This window comes from Talaromyces amestolkiae, assembly GCF_001896365.1.
Source record: "Talaromyces amestolkiae strain CIB chromosome Unknown scaffold11.1, whole genome shotgun sequence".
In the NCBI taxonomy this organism is placed as follows: domain Eukaryota; kingdom Fungi; phylum Ascomycota; class Eurotiomycetes; order Eurotiales; family Trichocomaceae; genus Talaromyces; species Talaromyces amestolkiae.
The window spans coordinates 47,827-67,374 of NW_024468047.1; the positions used below are offsets into that span (position 1 = coordinate 47,827).

The 19,548-nt window shown below is 45.7% G+C and overlaps 6 protein-coding genes across 6 annotated transcripts; 3 read left to right on the plus strand and 3 right to left on the minus strand.

Annotated features, from left to right (window-relative positions):
* Positions 1 to 1,192: 1,192 nt before the first annotated feature.
* BHQ10_005988 (uncharacterized protein) lies at positions 1,193 to 4,823 on the plus strand (the record flags this gene model as incomplete). Its single annotated transcript, XM_040878523.1, has 6 exons — positions 1,193 to 1,299; positions 1,356 to 1,797; positions 1,847 to 1,994; positions 3,740 to 3,885; positions 3,941 to 4,096; positions 4,152 to 4,823. 6 exons carry the CDS (start codon positions 1,193 to 1,195, stop codon positions 4,821 to 4,823), a joined length of 1,671 nt encoding a protein of 556 aa, XP_040734492.1.
* A 169-nt stretch (positions 4,824 to 4,992) lies between these two features.
* BHQ10_005989 (uncharacterized protein) lies at positions 4,993 to 7,354 on the minus strand (the record flags this gene model as incomplete). The annotated part of the gene is made up of 6 exons (XM_040878524.1): positions 4,993 to 5,724; positions 5,773 to 5,841; positions 5,894 to 6,253; positions 6,323 to 6,609; positions 6,673 to 7,124; positions 7,197 to 7,354. The coding sequence occupies 6 exons, from the start codon at positions 7,352 to 7,354 to the stop codon at positions 4,993 to 4,995; spliced, it is 2,058 nt and encodes a 685-aa protein (XP_040734493.1).
* Positions 7,355 to 8,516: 1,162 nt separating this feature from the next.
* On the plus strand, positions 8,517 to 10,536 carry BHQ10_005990 (uncharacterized protein; the record flags this gene model as incomplete). The annotated part of the gene is made up of 6 exons (XM_040878526.1): positions 8,517 to 8,732; positions 8,807 to 9,106; positions 9,177 to 9,602; positions 9,666 to 10,128; positions 10,195 to 10,365; positions 10,454 to 10,536. The coding sequence occupies 6 exons, from the start codon at positions 8,517 to 8,519 to the stop codon at positions 10,534 to 10,536; spliced, it is 1,659 nt and encodes a 552-aa protein (XP_040734494.1).
* Positions 10,537 to 10,877: 341 nt separating this feature from the next.
* On the minus strand, positions 10,878 to 12,886 carry BHQ10_005991 (uncharacterized protein; the record flags this gene model as incomplete). Its single annotated transcript, XM_040878527.1, has 8 exons — positions 10,878 to 11,043; positions 11,104 to 11,204; positions 11,273 to 11,362; positions 11,426 to 11,612; positions 11,682 to 11,768; positions 11,876 to 12,291; positions 12,432 to 12,574; positions 12,733 to 12,886. 8 exons carry the CDS (start codon positions 12,884 to 12,886, stop codon positions 10,878 to 10,880), a joined length of 1,344 nt encoding a protein of 447 aa, XP_040734495.1.
* An 809-nt stretch (positions 12,887 to 13,695) lies between these two features.
* On the minus strand, positions 13,696 to 14,751 carry BHQ10_005992 (uncharacterized protein; the record flags this gene model as incomplete). The annotated part of the gene is made up of 2 exons (XM_040878528.1): positions 13,696 to 14,074; positions 14,132 to 14,751. The coding sequence occupies 2 exons, from the start codon at positions 14,749 to 14,751 to the stop codon at positions 13,696 to 13,698; spliced, it is 999 nt and encodes a 332-aa protein (XP_040734496.1).
* A 1,310-nt stretch (positions 14,752 to 16,061) lies between these two features.
* BHQ10_005993 (uncharacterized protein) lies at positions 16,062 to 19,194 on the plus strand (the record flags this gene model as incomplete). Its single annotated transcript, XM_040878529.1, has 8 exons — positions 16,062 to 16,223; positions 16,274 to 16,729; positions 16,792 to 17,826; positions 17,877 to 17,991; positions 18,042 to 18,272; positions 18,327 to 18,415; positions 18,472 to 18,823; positions 18,887 to 19,194. The coding sequence occupies 8 exons, from the start codon at positions 16,062 to 16,064 to the stop codon at positions 19,192 to 19,194; spliced, it is 2,748 nt and encodes a 915-aa protein (XP_040734497.1).
* Positions 19,195 to 19,548: the final 354 nt, after the last annotated feature.

Consider the following 19,548-nt stretch of genomic DNA (forward strand, 5'->3'; position numbering starts at 1 on the left):
GCGGCCAACGGCATGAGGTAGATCGACATGGTCCACGGTACTTCGCTATTTTGCTTTGATGATTCAGACAAAGGACGAGATGTCTGGAGATTTGAGTGAGTTTGTGACCATAAAAAGACCCGAGGGTCGACTATATGCCAATTGCTCCGTTGGTAAGTTTCCCTCGGTCGATATCTTTGCTACCTTTTTCTCAGTTTGTGTTTGATGTTGATCACCTGGACCGTACTGTTTGCTTCCGCAACATGCAACTTGTTTCGGTCTACAAGGAGAACCACTCCTTTAGGTCAGGCTGTTGCCAGGTAGTTTCAGACCTCTGGTGGTATATGACCATGGGCGAACTGGGAGGCTGAAGGCGTATCCATACCAGTGGTGGTAGCATGAGCAGTCGAAATCGAGGTTGCTCCCTTCTGAGTAGGTGTACCGTTGAAGCCCTTGATAATCTTCTGATGATGGTTGTTGAAGTTAATGACAAGGATAAGTGTAGCAGTTTCGTTGTAGAGGGCATCGGGTAGATAAGTATGGTGATAAAGGAATGCGTGGATGTATTTCCTTGTAACATGGAGTGTATATGTAGCTATATGAGACTATGGCACGCTTATTTTTGAGCCAGATGGTCTTTCGAGCGGCTCTTTGTGACATGGGTATCAATTTTCCTTCATTGTCTATCTCATCTGCCGATTTCTGAAGGCAAAGTCTATCATGATGACCTCAAATAACGCGCCTCTGCTTTTTCAAGCAGATTCGTAAGGCAAATACACTATTCATTCAGCGATATCAATATTTTATTAAGTTATTATGTAAGGAGTTGTCACCTGGTGAGGTATCGATTTCCCGTGCTGCTCAGTAAACGAAATAGCTTCACAATATGACCACGATCCAGCTGGTATTCCAACCTGCAAAATATTTTTATCTGCTGATTAATTAGGATCAATTCTATCCAGAATCTTGTGCAGCTATTATTACTGTTGACTTTCGCCTTGTATAGTATTAATGTAAGACACATTACCAATCCTGTCAATGCATGACGCCATACCCCGCATAATATATCTCGACAACTGAGGGATTAATCATCAGATGCTCAGGTGATTCATCATCAAAACGAAAATCAAATACTCACAAAACAATACGAGCTAGCATCAACTCTACAAAAAACCTAGCTGCGAAATACATCCGGTCGTTATAGACATTCAATATGTCAATTCCATTCCCCAAGGCAGGCTACTCCGAAGACGTGTGGCGGAGAGTTCGCGTACTCTTCAACGGACAGTTTATTGTTGACGAGAATGTCCCTAAACTTGTGTAGGCATTCCTGATGATTAGCTATCATATGAAATTTACTTATTGCTGGATATCAGATGGGAGCATCCATATTTCCCTGTCTACTACTTCCAGTTCTCTGCCATCAAACCCGAATATCTCACCAACCAACAAGCCGGGGATGATGCCGATGTCTATGATCTGACAGTCGACGGGAAGACCTCATCGTCCGCCATAAAAGTTATCAAACAGGGCGATTTGAAGGATCACATCAAAATCGAATCTGACAAAGTAGATGCATGGTTCGAAGAGGATGAGCGCATATTCGGCCACCCCAAGGATCCGTACAAACGGATTATCATTTTGCCGTCGTCGAAGAAGGTGCAAATCAAGATTGATGGGGTTGAAGTTGCCCATACTTCTCGACCGAAATTGTTGTATGAGACGGGGTTACCAGTGAGAACTTATATTCCGCATACGGATGTGAGATTGGATCTACTAGAAGATGATAAGGAGAGGACGTCCCATTGTCCCTACAAAGTGAGTACTTCTTTCTTCTTGTCGTCTGCCGTGCTAATCTGAGGCATAGGGCGAAGCAAGTTATTATGTCGTCAAACTACCTTCTGGCGATCGCAAACATGGTCTGGCATGGTGGTACAAGACGCCAAAGTTCGAAAGCGCAGGTATTGAGGGGCATATCGCATTTTATGATGAAAAGGTCGAAGTGCGAGTCGACGGTGTGTTGAAGGAGAGGCCGACGACAAAGTTCTCATAGAAACTCCGCTTCTCTAAGCAAACCGAGTGTTGTTTTGTCGCCATCATTTGCGAATGTAGCTTCTGTGGCGGTCAACGGCGCTCTTGCCTGAATGCCTGATATCGAAATTGGCTCAATCAGGAAATCAATTTCTACTTTTGGCAAATTTCTGGGCTCATTGTCTTCGTCACGTGCTACCTTAAGTGTTCCATGTAAACGAGAATCAATCAAACAGGCGAATCGTGTATGACCGCAAGGTTTAATGCTTCTTAAAATCAATTCAAACTACGCTAGGAGCACCAGTAACAGACTGCCCTTGTCGCTGCCTCAGGCACCAAATGAGCGGTAGGTAGCGGCTTGGTCGGAGTCTTAGGATGGCTAAAAATGCTTAGCCTAAAGCCTTAGCCCTCGACTAAGGATGCTCTGGTGTAACACTCCTTTAATCCCATATTAAAATCCAATGCAGACGACAAAGCAAATATATTGAAGGCGCAAGTCGTGGTGCTACCGTGTTATCCATGTGGTCACTTTCCAACAAGCCACATATTAACTTATTGCGCCGCAACGCAAAGCAAAGCACAGCACAGACTTTTGTTGGCTATGGATCAATGCGCAAACGCAAAGCCGCTGGAGGAGGCAACAAGACGCTCCATTTCATAGGTGAACGGCGCCGCCCATGGGCCATGTGGAGTAGACGCTTAATTAGATCCACGAATTGACACAATTTCTGGCTGGATTGACATTATCTTTGACCACGGTAGGCCCAATCACAGCGCTTTTCGATCATGCTCTGCCGCTTCCTTTGCTTTTCTACTCCGCCGCGTCTCCGCGTGGTCCCCTTAGTTGAAGCTTGAAGCCATCGTACCCATGCATATCTTTAGAGCATTTGACCCGCAATAATGAACGGTCAATGGCTGGAACGGGAAAGATTGGACAAATGACGTGGGTCAGGACGAGAAAAAGGGTGTTGGAAAAAGGGGAGGGGGGAAAAGAGGCGGATTACATCAGGTCGTCATTACTCGTGAACAATTTCCGAAACTCTCTCTTTCTTGTTTGATACTTGATTCTTGGTGTCTGCCCCTCATTTACGTTAGGTTTCGTTTCTTTGAACTTTCAGAACTGGATTTAGTCATTCTTTTACCGCAGTTTAGAGCGTTACAGCCTACTTTCGCACCTGGATTTGCGACGGACGATTACGACAGATCAAACACGACACTAGAGCAGAGCGTATACAATATCGCATTTTGTCGCAGTATTGCTTATCCGGAGCCGGTCTCCTAGACGTCATCTTCTTGGCACATAACATCTCGGAGGAGAATTCCAACGGTCGGACGATATACATAAAGAAGTTGTCATACGTGAGATCATAATGAAACGGGCTGGGTGAGTCCAATCAAGAAGAGGTCGGCCAAGGAGAAAAAACTGACATAGAATGATTGATGCAGTCAATCTTGTACTCATTGAACTGTCGCCTATCTTGCTGTTCGACTGGTGGCATCAGAACCTTGAAAGGTTGAACAACAGATGAACAGCTATACACAACACATCAAACCCGAAAAATGAGCCATATTCGCATCAGACCACTAGCTGGCCTCCTTGTCCTCCTTTGCACCTTATACTTTTTAATCTCGAACACGCTCGGATTTATTCGCATCTTCTCCAGTCCACACTCAGGCATCGCATTGAGCCAGTCAGGCATAAGAACAGCATACTATAACCACACAATAGACAAAACACATGAGCCTGTGATACCACGCAAGATTCATCAAATATATCACGACTGGTCGGGGCAGGGGGGCAATGTGCCGCATACAGCGCAGTGGATGAGATTGAGGGATAGTTGTATTAACCGCAACCCGGGGTGGGAGTATAAGGTGTGTTCCTACTACATGAAGTCAAACGATGCATGTGACTGACAGCTGTGCACAGTTATGGAGCTCGGCGGAGTCAAGAGAGTTTTTGCAAAGAGAATACTCCTGGTTTTTGCCTATTTACGATAGCTATCGGCACCCCGTACAGCGTGTTGATGCATTGAAATACTTTATAATGAGGCATTACGGCGGGATTTATGTCGACATGGACAATGTAAGCGCACAACTAGCCTGTCTCTCTATAATAATTTTATCTAACAGACAGAAAGGGCTGCCTCGAATCCCTCGAACCCCTCCGCTACTACCCGGCCTTCACGACCGACGGCGGCGAAGGTCCCCTATTCATCAACATCCTGGGCGCCGCTCCCCACCACCCCTTCTACGAATACATGACCAACAACATTTGGGCCTACAACCTATTTTACTACCCGCTACCCTATCTCACAGTCAGCTACAACTCTGGCCGATGGTTCTTTACGTCGATGTGGGAGAAATATCATGATAGTGTGAACAGAAGGACTTGGAATCTGGTGCATTCTGCAGGTGAAGGCGCGGATCAAATTCATGCCTCGGGCGCCAATAATAAGGATCAATTATACCGCGTTGTGATGGAAAATCACCGTGGCGCTGAACCGTGGGTGTTTTGGAACGAGGGTGCCGGGTTAACGTGGGAAGATTGGGACTTCTCGATCTTCCAATGGATCGGACAGAATGCGACAAAAGTCATTCGCATTGCCGTGGCTGTGACTGCGACCCTTTCTATCATCACTTCCCTAGTGGTTTGGAGATGTTGCTGTAGGGGTAGGAAAGCAAAAAGCAATGCTACGGTGGGATTCAAGTCGGTTGCGGCGCTGTTGACGCCTGTGTTATCGCCTGTGTTAACGCCCGCGAAGGAGAAGAGGGTAGAGTTCTTCATTAAGAAGGGCCATGATATGGTATGAAGCTTGCATTTGTTTTTCGCTTCACTTGGACGCGTGGTCTTTTTTTTTGTTGTTTTACAAGATATCCCTTGCTGCATATTGTAATTGCTATTGTCGTTAAAGCATTGATTTGTATTGCATACTATTAATATGTCTATAATGTCATATGATAGAACTTCACTTTGAGTGATCACTGGTACTTGTCTTTCTGCGCTTGTAACGCTTGAGCCAATAGATCCGGATACCATCGCTGCGCTACGTCCTGATGACTCGTGATGCGTGCAATCAGCGTGCCTTCACCGATGTTACCATTGAACATTTGATTGAATGTCGCCTCGGCATCAGATCGAACTTTTTCATCCTTGACCAGGTCCTTGATATGCTCCGGGATGCTGATGTTGATCTTCTCCACGCCCAAATCGAGACTTACGCCTTGGAATATCGCAAATGAATATCGCGGACCCAATGAGTTGCCTTGTTCATCTTTGTAATTTTCTGTACGGAGGTTCACGCGATGTGTGGTCGCTGTGCAAACACCCCCGGTGATAGCTTCAAGTGCGCGACCGATGTTGATCACCAAGGTTCCTGGGATAGGTTTCACTGGCAACCATGTCCCGGCTTTGTTTTGCACCTCAAGGCCAGTGTGAGGCGTTCCTTGCAGGAGGAAAGTCAAGAAGCAAGAGTCCTTATGCGGACCAACTCCTTGAGTATCCTCATCTGGGTTGCTGTCCACCGGTTCCGGATATTTGATCAGTTTCAGTTTATTTTGCTGGGGATGGTCAAAGAACTGGTCAAAAGCGGTCGCTGGCAAATCCAGTGCTTCGGCAACAAGTGATTTGAACGATCCTGCAAGTTTATCGATGTGGTCCATGTAGCTTTCTATAGCGGTACGGAAGTGTGGCAAGGCTTGCGAATCGGGCCACTGAACATGTCAGATTGTGTATCGTGAAGAAAGTTCAAACGAACATACCTGGTTTGGTCCACGGAGATTGCGGTAGAGCGGCTCCTCGGGGCCGGGAGCAGGCAGTTCAGTTGCAAACTACATATCCACCTATTAGTCAAGATAGAGGGATGGGGATCGGTGAACGTACGTCAAACTGTTCTCGGTAATCGTTCTTTAAAGCAGTAACCTCCTGTCCCAGGCGCGCATAGCCAAGGAAATGCTTGCTATTTACCATCTCTATCTCTAGTTTCTTCTCCAAGGGCAAGTTAAATAATGCAATTGATTGTTCCGTAAAATTGCTCTGCACTTTATCTGGCACACCGGTATTCTTCAAGTAGAAGAACCCAACGTTGACAATCGCAGCTTTTAGTGCCTTCAAAAATGCAGGTCTAGTTGACGGTGATGCGCTCTCCGCATAGTCTAGCACTGGGACCGACGTAAACACGCCCTCTTTGATTATGTCGTCCTTTACAATGCCATTCGTAGACGAAGTAGCATATTTATTTGTCTGTGAAAAATTACGATGATTCAGCCAACACTTCGCCCATCAAGCTCGCCCATGCTTACCGAGACGTACCAGCTTCTCGAGAAATGTCTTTCTCTTGTCCCACAGAAGACCATGATTCAGCGAGAACTCGTAATTGTGACCGCCACGAGGCAGGATCTCGGAATCGACTTCGGAGGCATTCGTGAATTTAGAAACGAGGTCATCGAAAATGGGGCGACCTTCTTTCTCGTTGTCCCAGGCGACTTCTAGTTCAGCGCACAGGTATTGAACTGGGATCTTGATAGCGGGGTAGACTTTATTGACCAAATAGTCGTAGAACTCGTCGGTAGAGAACTCTCGGAGTTCCGACTTGATACCTGTTTGCAAATGCCTTATTAGCGTGTCTCATCGGGCGATATGAACAGATTGAGATAGCGCACCTGGCTCAAACACCTGTGCCACAAGTTCTGGATCCAACGCCTCGATATTCAGCCATTCAATCTCGCCCATAAACTTCCGAATATTCTCGGGGTTGGTCTCGACCAAGAATCGTGGATTGGATGGCTCTGGGTCTGGGTCTGGAAGTATTATCTTCGCGTTTCGTAGAGGCGCACAGCCTAGTGCGCTCACACCCAACAAAGGAAGCCGGTCTTGAGCTTCAGCAGTAATCGACAATGCGAAGGCGCCGCCGAGAGAATGACCAAAGAGAACGATGCCACTATTGTCGTTTTTGGCGGAGGACTTTTCATTGTACACATGCTCGATGAAGTCGATGAATACAGGAATTGAAGCGCTCATGGGTTTCTCGGAGGTGGGAATCGCATTTCCGGCGTACCCGGGTCGAGAGATGTTGAGGACGTCATAACCGAGGCTGTGGAAGCTTTGGACTACTCTTTGTGACCGTTAGAATTCATCCCCATGGTTTCCTCAAACGGATTCCGAGAAAGAGAAAAGGAGAGCATACGAAACAGCAGAGTTGTCAAAGTAGGCGGCAGTTGCACCGCTGCCGTGAAGCAGGACGACTAATGGAAGAGCGCGCCCTTGGTCGCCCCGCTTAAACAGCCCATACAATTGTAGCCCATTCTTCTCATACCAGATTTTCTCATCAAATGTAGTCGCCATTTTTTTTTTTTGGTTGATCTAGCAAAGACGAGCTTCTATAAAGGATGCGTGTATAAAAAGAAAGAAGATAACAGGAGAGGGGTAGAGTCACAGATGTCCCCGCATACATTGACAGCCGATTCACTTATTCTCAGTCAGACTTTTTAGCGCGGATTCGGCGATCACACCATTTTGCTGGAAATGATGCTGCAACTTCTATGACTTGGATAAAAATGGCTGTGAAAATGGCCGATAGCAAATTCGTACGCGGTAAAATGGCTGAGCTAAGCGAATGATAAATGCAAATTGTTGATCACGAAATGCCCAAGGCACCATATCAACGACGGCCATAACCCTAACCTATCACGGGGTCCAGACGTCACGAGATAGTCGTAGCAGTTAGCCCTACGCAATTCCCTATGCCAGCCAATGAGTCCCATCAATTGACTTTCGGATTATCTGAGCCGGATGTTCCATTTGAGCTGTTCATAAACCCTCTTGCGCGCAACAATCCACGTGTTCACGTGCTTTATTGAGAACCGCCGGATCGGGCAATTGCCCACCCCCGCCGGAGTTTCTCCCCTAACAGCCAGTTACCTATTTGGAGATTGAGGTCGAGCAAAATCATACGATATGTGGCAAGACGAAACATTCAAAGCTCACTAAGCATGTTCATTGTTAGTTAGAATTATGCAGGCCACCGGCAGGAATGATGCATTGGATTAAACTGGACGGCGTGTTGCTCTGACCCGAATGCTTTGTATCGATGCAATGTCTTGAGATAAATCATCTGCGCAACTACTTAAGTCAATTCATGCCGTGTTCTTGACTTAGTCTCCACTTGCGCGGCCGGGGAAAATCTGGGGTAGGCAGCGTGTGCACTGAACAGGAAATGATTATGAAGCTCCTCTTTGTCAAGTGAGTTAAATTCGACTGGTCCTAGCTAGTCTATTGGCCGCGTCGATTAGCTGGGGTATGGAATAGGTATAATCCTCTAAACCTTCATTATTCTCCGGCGGAGTGGTCAAATATCGAGGTCTACATCTCAGTTATTTAAGTACTCCCCGCCCAACAATGCAGCTGTTATATTGCTCGTGCAATTCTACATCAACTTTTGATATACTCTGATCAACCCAACAAATCAGCCGCGCATAAAATATTTGAATCTAAGCCAACTGTCAGTATGGGTGACAAAACAATCGGTCTGACAGACCGAGAGTTGAAGAATTTCTCTCTGGACGTCCCCGAATCTGTTGAACTTATTCTGCACGCACAAGAGAGTGATGCTGCTGATCGTGAATTGACTATCCGTCAAGCACTGGCTAAATATCCTAAAGCTGTCTTTTGGGCCATGTTCCTCTCGACCAGTCTCATTATGGAGGGATACGATGTTGTCATGGTAAGCTCTATCCTCATTCTCTGTTATAGTTAGAAGCGGACAGGTTAATGCGATACTTATGAAATTGCCTGCAGATCACTTCGTTCTACGGTCAATCCCAATTCCAAAAGCGTTTTGGAACCTATAATGCTGATACCAACGCCTACACCATCTCGGCTGAGTGGCAATCAGGCTTGAGTAACTCGTCTACCGTTGGTCAACTGTTCGGACTCCTACTCAACGCCTACGCTCAGGATAAATTCGGTTGTCGGCCAACAATGATGTTTTTCATGGCATGGATGGCGGTGATGATTTTTATTCCGTTCTTCGCACCCTCACTGTCTGTTCTCGCATTCGGAGAAGCTATGTGTGGCGTGTCATGGGGTGTATTCCAGGTAGGATTTACGAATTTGTTTCTCTCTATTGTATATTGCTAGAAACTCGGGCTGATGAACTGCTCTATAGACTCTTTCCACTGCTTACGCCTCCGAAGTCGTCCCGACGGTCCTGAGACCATATGTAACAGCCTATGTCTGCATGTGCTGGGGTGCTGGAATTTTACTGTCGTCTGGTGTTGTTCGTGCCGTGGCGAGCATTGAGGGAGATCTTGGATGGAGACTCCCCTTTGCTATTCAATGGGTTTGGCCAATCCCTCTATTTATTGCAGCATACTTCGCCCCCGAGTCTCCCTGGAATGCAGTTCGCCGAGGGAAGCTCGATCTCGCTCGAAAGAGTCTACTGCGACTCCGTGAGGATTCTCCTCAAAAAGAAAGAGAAGTTGAATCAACTCTTGCATATATCCGACATACTACTCAACTTGAGATGGAAGAAAGTGGAGATGCCAGCTTCTTCGAGTGCTTTCAAGGGGTCAATTGGCGTCGAACTGAAATCGTGAGATTATCCAACCTTTCCCAGACTTGACTTGTACAATTGCTAACATTATTCGCTGCGCAGAATTGTGTCGTCTGGGCAGCACAAATTCTCTGCGGTAATGCTATTCTTGGATACTCTGTTACCTTTCTCGAAGCAGCAGGCTTTTCCGAGATCCAAGCCTTTGACTTAAACATCTCGCTGTCCGCTTGCTACATAATCGGCGGAATCATCTGCTGGTTTTTGTTTCCACATCTTGGAAGAGCAACCATCTACATGGGAGGTCTCACATTTATGTTCTTTTGCCTGGTTGCGATCGGAGGCCTTGGATTCTCGCATAGCAAGCACGCCGACGTGGCTGTGGGTATTCTCTTGGTCATCTCTACGCTTTGCAATATGATCACAGTAGGACCGGTCTGTTATCCGATAGTAGCAGAAACTCCTTCTGGAAGATTGAGGTATAAGACAATTGTTATTGGACGATTCGTGTATAACCTCACACAGATTTTCAACAATTCTGTGACCCCGCGCATGATTCAAGCATCAGGTCAGTGTTATCCACCATCGAATATCAACTGAATCTTTGTCACTGACGTTTGTTTTTCTTGATCAGCATGGAACTGGGGTGCTAAAGCAGGTCTCTTTTACGCCGGAACCAATTTGTTATGTAACATTTGGTGCTGGTTCCGACTACCTGAAACCAAGGATCGTACCTTTGGCGAGATTGATATTCTGTTTGAGAATCATGTTCCAGCCCGAAAGTTCAAACATACCAAAGTTGACCGTAAGTCAATTCCTATTTACCTTCAATTTTATATCCATATATCCCTGGATTTTGTTCCAATCAAAGCTAATGGGCAACTATCGAACAGAATTCACGCATCAAAACTTCGAAAAGAGCCAAATTAATGAAGAAAAGGTTGCTGCCACCCATATGGAAAATGAGATCGTTTAAGAAATCGAGAATGTCTTTTGTTCTGAGAATATCACTTCGGATTTTCCGCAATGTCAGCTTTCGTGGAAATAGCAGGGGAGTATCTTGACAATGGTACATAATCATAGTTATCAATACATTAATCATGTGACAAAGTGGAATAAGGAAGCAATACTGAGCTAGACTTCTAGCAAGGTTCAGGGATAATATCATTAAATCTAATAAAAGCCACAATCAAAACAAATCATGACCTATGTGTACCCGGACGATGCTAATACACAATGAATAATAACTAGATATCAAAGCAAAACAGATGGAAATACAAAAGAACAACGACACAAGGATATACCTACAAGAACAGACTAGCTAGAAGGGCAATTGCCACGCTGGAATATTTTCACGCTCTTTACCGACATTCCTCGAGTATCACCTTCACCCCAAGTAGACTCCCAGGCCGACGATGCATTGTAGAATTGAGACATAGCGTCATCTGATTTGTCGATCCAGGGTTTGCTACCGTATCCATCCCTGTCATATGTTATTAGTACATCGGATGCGATGTTGTAAGGTGAAGCTTGGAGCGCTTACTGGAAATATGAGTTTGTAGATCCCACGGCGACGTTCATGATAAGATAGAATGCTTGATCGAAAGGAGTGTTGTATCGTTTTGTGCCGGACCAAGGGTCGAGCTAAAGATGACCAAAATTTGTAAGCAATGAGTAACTTTTCACAAACGACCGGGCAAAGCAGAACTCACGGGAATAGATCCATTCACACTCATGGAGGCGAAGTCTCCTCTTTCGTACATTGTACCGTACTTTTCGCCGAAGGGGATGTACATTGATTGCTAGGGCGCGAGTCAGTCCCTATCATTACTCAATTTTTTTTGATTGCACAACAAGTAACTTACTGCTAGTCGACTGTCAACCCAGGTGTAAATGTACTGATCGCTCCATTCCATTCCAAAGGTGTGGTAGTCATCCGAGTAATCGCCGCGGGTCATATACTTGACACCACTTGTACGGTAAAACGCATCCAAAACGGCGTTGGGTGCCCAGTGAAGAGTACCTCCGACGACATTGCGTCCACCATCGTATCTATAGTCAGAGCGAGGGTTAATTAGTGCCATCCGAGTGATTGTTTCAAAAATACAGAGATGTGCTTACATTCGCCCGTCATTGCCTTTCGATTCCATGATATCGATCTCTCCGCTAAGCGGCCAAGAACCGTAAACGTCCTCTTCAGGCATCATCCTATGATACGTATACAAGTTAGTAGCCATGCGCAGTCGAGATGTCGGGTCAAAAACAAGGTTCGGCCCGCACAACGGAAGAATTGCCACTAGGACTCTGTAACGCACCAGATCGCCGGCCATAACCAGTCACCTCGTGGCAACTTAGCCCTGACCTCAATTTTACCATATGTGATATTGTGTTTGCCCTTGGTCGTCAATCGCGCGCTTCTGACGGGATTGATAATACTGTTCGTGGTGATGTTACTGACACGGACACAATCGCCTGCGTCATCCGCGGTACACACGCCCTGTTGTGTCAGGTTCAAGGTGTAACCATTGTACAATTGGGCGTTTGTGATGCTAGTGACATTGGTTGTGATCGTGGGCACGATATGTAATCCATTTTCATCTGTATAGGCGTTCGTAGGGTCGTTGGTGGTCCAGTCAAATGAACCGACACCGTAACCTCCTAATTGGATTTCGTAGTTCCAATCATTTTCATTGATTCCATTGAGGAAATCATCTTCGAATATAAGGCAGTACTAAACAGTCAAATGTTAGTGGGGTTGTTCGCGACAAGCATTGTTTTCTTTGTTGCAAATATAAACTATGCGCAACGAGATTGAGTGAAATCGCGAAATTATTTAGGAAAGACATAGAAAAGAGGCGAATATAGACTTACTGGAGGGTTTTCGACACTCGCCCATCCGGAATAGATAATATATGCACCGATTCCCAATCCCACTATCGTGAGTCCGATAAAAAATATTTTGTCCCATAACATACGAGGGTCTCTCTTCACAGTCCATGGCTTGTCATATTCGCCTATCAGACGGGCAGATTGAAATTTACGTTGCCTGAGAGGTTTGGATTCTAAATATTGAAGAAGCGTATGAATATCAAGATAACATATTAGGATCGACAAAATCGGGTGATTTTGTTTTTCCGAGCCAGAAGGGAATATAGGGTGAAGAGTGCCATACCTGTGAAAATCGAGTATTGTTGCCCCGAGGAGATGATGGATCTTTGATCATGAGGAGTAGAAAATGGATTGTCAATTGAGTGTTCATGATTAGAAGTTTCCTCACTTCGAGAGTGGTATTTCTCTGTGGTGACGACCACCGTTGACTTCTCCATTCTTGCGACTGTAAAGAAGCTTACCTGTGCTGACTTTTTTTTGCAGCCCTAAATTATCAGGGAAATCGAGGAGTTACATTATTTTAACCTGGCGCGATCAACGCCGAAGTCTACCTAGCTGTCTATGACAGCTCCAGTAGTGTTATCTTTTTGTCTAGACCAATTCCCCTCGCTCAAGATTGCCAAAATTTTGGGATTAAGAGAAACAATATTAGTGAACTCGCATAGCTCAATTAGTACCTTTGTTTTTTTGTCGCTGTCTTAGAACAGTAATACAGAAACAAACCAACAAAAATAGCAATAGCGCTAACGAATATTGTGCCTGTGCTCAGTAGACCAATCCCGATTGCAGTTCCTAGTGCATTCTCGGCTTACCGCTATCTGAGTTGGCCGAACGTGGCTGATACAGAGTGGGTATGTACTAGCATAGGTACAGATAGGAACAGAGTACGGCGCCATGTGCCTCAAGGGACCAATGAAAGGTAATAGTAAGAGAGATGCCACGTACAAAAATGGCTATTTTGTACAGAAAATGGTGCCATGTCTCGGCCTTTCGTTTCACGGTACCACAATCACGGCGTAATATTCCCTCCCACAGGTCAGACCGATACGAGCTATGTGATTATTCAGAGACTAATAATTGTTTTTTAGGGGTCTGCAGGATCTGAGTTCTGCGTAAGAGCCGCAAAGATAAGGATGAAAGTAAAAAGAGCCGTATTGACAGATCTGAGTTTCGCTAAGATTATACGTGTATGGCATCGCTGCATTAGACATGAACTTATGGAAAATAACGCTAGAGATTTGCCCAATTACACAAACGCTAATACAAGAAGAGAAAAGGCCAGCGCTCGTAGCACAGCACTATACGAGTCAAGTTTATACCCAACGCCCGTGGCGCCAGAACCGGTAGGGCTAGAGCTCGATGAAGAAGAGCTCGGGACGTTACCAGTTGCTGCACCTCCGAGGTACCAACTTCCAATGTCTGTGAGCTGGCCACCCTGGGTTAACATTGCCGCATTTGGTCCCACGTTAGAAACTGATGATCGGAAGGATCCGAAGTATGAGTATCTTTCAATATAATCTAGCCGATCAAAGTATTCAGCTGAAGTTTGGAAGAACGCTTGCGTGTCCTTCAAATCGGCATTTGCAAGCGCATACTCTGTTATCCATATCGTGGTGTTGGGATATCTGCAAAGCCATATATTAGCGTTCGCTATTTGAAAGTTCACGTTAGTGCTTACGTACGTTGCGACGACCTGTCCAAGATAACTCGCGAGACCCTGAAAATCTCCGTACCAGTGCAAGGGGATGAAATCAACCGTGCAATTGGTTTTCAAAGAGGTGCAATTCGAGAAAAACTCGCTCAACCAGGTGAGACCGCTTTGACTTCCAGTCACAGCCGGAGCGCCGATTTTTATACTTTCATTTCGCAGTGGCTCAACGTCTTGTATCCAAATGCTGGCGGCATCAGCGGGCGAAATTGCACTTCCGCCTGTTGATGTGGTTCCATCCGGTTCGTTGAACGTCAGTATATGAGTGATATTTCGGCCCGATGTAATCTGGGATCTGATCTCTGAAGCAAATCCCGAACTGTTTGCAGATCCCCAAAGCATCGGCACAAACTCAAACTCTTCCTGAGAGCGATTTGAGTATGTGGCCGCGGGCGTGTCCGTGTAGTCATAGTACCAAGTCAAATCTGAATTATCTTCCACCCATATTTGGTCGTCAGATGGATGGTCGGAGGTCATGTAGATAAGACCTCGTTTATTTGAGGATTGAAACTTTGTGGTACCTGAAACATCTTGCGAAAAAGCCACTCCTGTGAGCGCCAAAGCAGTCAGGAACGGCTGTGTTGATGTCCTCATCTTTCTTCGTCCCTGTCAAATGTGCGTTGGCGTTTTGAGTACGGGCAACGACCTGCACATTAGGTATTGCAATACTAAATATTTATCTTTCGTTCGAAGGTTCTTCTCAAACGGTACCCTGGTCAATTTTCCGTATCCACAGAGTCCGAACTATATTCACGCCAAAGTCCACACCGGTATCTTGAACGCAGTCGATTTGAGCGTTATTTACTGTTCTCTGCACGCACCGTCAGGAACCAGGATAAGGCTGGAGATGTCGTCGGTTAAAAACCCCCGAGTTGAATTGTTGCATCATCGGTGGCGCCACAGGCTAGCTGTCACATAGACTAGTGCACGCCATGGCAGGGATCTGATAGTGCCTAATCACAATCGTTCCATAGAATCATAGGTGCGCCTAGGTCCTAAGGCCATAGCGCCGGATGTGGGTGTTCCTGAATGCTCTAGATTCAGGTGCACTCGCTGATTGGTTTTGGCTACGGAAGAAGCCGCTGGGTAAAGAGAGTTTGGGAAGTCTGAAGGCAAATCCGGCAGCCTTACCCTAACACAACGTCTCGACTCAAGATAAGGAATCCGGTGGATCCCAACTAAATACACACCGGTGCTCGTTCATTCATACTCCTTCTGGCACGATTCATGCATAAATTACGCCTACCAAGGCGCTTTGTATATTGTACCCCTGCGATAAGAGGCTCAGCCACCTCGTAAGCTCGTAAAAAAAGTGAGCTGTACCAAATCTTTACCTTTAGTGCCGATTGCGCGAACCCATACAGAACACCTACCAGTGCCACGTTATCTATCGAGCTGAGTAGCTTCATTAGTCGCTTTGTCCGCTTTTGCGACAAAGGACAAAAGGCAATTTTTGCCAGAGACAAGCTCGCTTCTCTTTGTACCAGCGTTATTGGTTCCACAACCACTACCTCGGCGCCAACCAGCCATGGCCCATCACGATAACGCTAACAAGAGAGTGGCTTTCTGGGTTTATTCACGCCGTGCCGAGTGTGTTGGCTCGTTTGAACTCGGTTTCGCTAGACATTTTTACGGGAAGACTACTCCGTACAGAGAAGGTAAACGTAGGCGAGATCATAGCTATGGACCAGCTGCAAGTCTATAGGGCGTTCTCAAGAGAAGCCATGCAGCTGCAGTAGCCTTTTCCGAGATTGAGTTCACTTATAGTAGCTCTCTCGGCGTCAGAGCTCCTTCCACAAGTGTTGAAAAAAAAATCTGCTCCCCAATTCCTTCTCAGGAAGCATACCGTTTATCATACTCATACTTAGACTTCTGCCATTGTTCTAGCTATTGCAGTCAGCAAGATGAGTTCTGCGGTGCATCCTAAGGACCTCGAGAGTTCTTCCAGCGATGGCTCAATTCAGATTCCTGCCCCAGCTGCTCGCCCCAGGATATCTCGGTCTCAGACCTCAAAGAGCTTATTTCTAGGCATGAAGGATGTGGACAGCTATACTCGTTCAGTCACTGTAAGCTTTTAGCTACTTTTTCGTACATTTTAAAACTAATTAGGATTCAGATGGCGCAATTCCTTTATCGTCGATTTCAGGAGAAAGGCTGGTTACACCCTGATCCAGCTGCAAGGCTCACTTCTTCACTCGGCATCATCATCCGTGTTGAGCCTGAAACAGAGGAGGAAGTACAATTTGTTTCAAAGCCAGATGACACAGATTCCGACTTGCAATTGATCAGCGCAAATCTTGGCCTAGAAGCTGTGTTCACCATGTCATCAGATATCACAGCTTTGATCTTTAAGCGAATTGGGAAGAATGATTCAGAAGTGACCTTGTCACCACACAACATCACCGTTCCCGTTGTGGATTCATTGAGCGCATTGGCTTTTGATAACTCCAATGTGAGAAGACGAGACTTCTGCTGCTTCTCGAGGCAAGAGAAGGCCGTCCTCATCTGGACGAATTCGCCTGATGAGCTCATGACACACGCAATTGAGGTAGAAACTAAGCTGATGGGCTCTGTATGTCCGACCTAATCTTCAACTACTCACATGTTAGGATCGAGTGCTAATTGATGCCACAGATATGGGGAACTATGATGGTTTCTGGAACTCAAAGTCCTCGACTCAGCCGCCCATTAACAATGAATGGGCCGGGAGGTCTAACTCCATATCAACATCGGACACCAAGCATAATCTCCGATAGCCCTAGCCGAGCCTATACGCATTCGAACGAGAAGGGTCTAGTCGTACTCGATGAAGTTGATCTTACTGCCGAAGACGAAGAATCCGCGGCACCTGTTGCCCGCCCATTTCTCCTTTCCCATTCTGTTATGGTTGGCCTCGCCATGTGCTTGCTGATGGTCATTGAATGCTTCGCCGTACGCTTGATTATTATCGAAATCAAGGCGCTTGGCACTCCAATGCTTCCTCGTCTTGGCTTGTTGGCACCACTACCTATCTTTATGTTTTTCACGCTCTTTTTCACCATTGTCATCATCGGTACTGGTTTCCAGATGTTCGGTCCAATGAACGACGTCAAATATGGTAACTCACGCTTTTACAGCTCACAGCCTCCAAGCCTCAAGCGTCATCCAGATTATCAATTCCCGCATGTTACCATTCAAATGCCTGTTTATAAAGAAGGTCTAAAAGGTGTCATCATTCCTACCATCGAGAGTTTGATGCCGGCTATTCGTCATTACGAGTCCCTCGGCGGCACAGCCAGTATCTTCGTCTGCGAGGACGGCATGCAAGCTGTTAGCCCCGAGGTTGCTGAGATGAGGAAGAGGTTCTACAAAGCTAACAATATTGGTTGGTGTGCTCGACCACCTCATAATAAAGACGGTTTTGTTCGAGCTGGAAAATTCAAGAAAGCCTCAAACATGAACTACGCCCTTAGTTTCAGTCTTCGGGTCGAGGATGAGCTTCTGCGTTTGATGAAGTTAAAGGCTGATGCAGAGGGAAGAACTCAAGAGTCTCTTTCTATTGAGGAGGAAGAGGAGCTTTACCAGCAGGCTTTACAAACTGCTCTTGAGGGCGATGAAGGCAAGACTTGGGCAGAGGGAAACATCCGTATGGGAGAGATCATTCTGCTTATTGACTGTGATACCCGAGTTGTAAGTGTATTACTTCCTTCCAGCCAAGTTAGTGCTAACATCTCAATCAGCCTGTTAATTGTCTTTCTCTTGGAGCCTTGGAAATGGAGGAAAGCCCTGAAGTCGCTATCATTCAGCATGCATCCGGTGTCATGCAGGTTATTCACAGTTTCTTCGAGAATGCTAGTAAGTGTTCATGGTCTTTTACAACGGGAATCAAACTCACACTTCTCCAGTCACTTACTTCACCAACCTCGTTTACTTGCTCATCAGATTCTCAGTCGGTAATGGTGACTGCGCACCATTCGTTGGACACAACGCTTTCCTCCGGTGGAAAGCCATTCAAAGTGTCTCATTCATGGAGAATGGCATTGAGAAGTTTTGGTCTGAAAGTCATGTGTCTGAAGATTTCGATATGTCTCTTCGGCTTCAAACTGCTGGCTTCGTTGTGCGACTTGCAACCTATGGTATGTTTCTATCATTTCCAAGTATTCTGCCACATCGTGTCTAACTTTCTGTAGATAAGGGTGAATTCAAAGAAGGTGTGTCACTCACCGCGTTCGATGAGCTGCTTCGATGGGAAAAGTATGCATATGGTTGTTCAGAGCTGGTACGTCTCATGAATAGGTTGTAGTCTATCTCCGTTTAACACTAATGCGTAAACAGATCTTCCATCCTGTCTACCAATGGATATACCGTGGCCCCTTTACCGAACTTTTCCGTCGTTTCCTCTGGTCGAACATGAAGGTATCAGCAAAATTCACAATTCTCGGATATATCGGAACTTACTATGCCATTGGCGCATCGCTTCCTCTGTCTATTGCCAATTACTTCCTGACAGGTTGGATTGCAGCAGACTTGGATCACAGCTATCTCCCCAGTTGGGACATGCTTTGCGGTACACTTTTTATTTTCGTTGTTGTTAGTCCGATTGCCTTTGCATGGTATAGACATCGAATAGGCGATAAAAAGTTCCTCTGGGCCTTGCTAGAGGCGTTCATGTGGATGCCCTTCTTCGGTAAGTTCTTTAAATGAGGCTGCAACCCAGTACATAACAACCATGACTGACCTATATTTGCAGTTATCTTTTTCGGTGGTGTATCCTGGCATATTTCGTATGCTCTCCTGGCTCACATGTTCTGTCTTCCCATTGAGTGGTCATCAACAGCCAAGGAACTTGAAGCTGGTGGTTTCTTTATTGGTATGGAGAGGGTGTTTAAAGCGTTCAAGATGGTCCTGCTGTTTATGGCTTKCTTGACTGCTTGTGTGATCTATATGGCTCAATTCGCACCTTATGGGTGGAAGATCAGTTCCTGGACATCCATTCTGCCAGTGGCTAACCAAATCGTCGGTCACGTCTTGTTACCTGTGATGACCATTCTGCTTTAGACTTATTTTTTTTTTGATTTCAAAGACTGTTCATTCCTTATCTTTGTTATTTTGCGTGGTAATGATATATAGCTAGACACGAAACATCTAATATAAAGAAGGTTCATTTATTCGGTAGAAAATATTTTTTGATTTGGAATGCGATTGTGCTTGAGTCCTTAATCACTAGTTCTCAATGATGATCAAGTGTCCAGTTTGCCATAAGCAGTCAAGTACATCTTGTTATTCACCACGTAGGCGTGGATTACTGAGTTTGACGTTAAAACATAGGATAAGGTATAGGCCAGCTGATACTCATTCTTCACAGCCCATGTGCAACCCTGAGTGCCGAAATAATATCCTCGTCATAGTCTC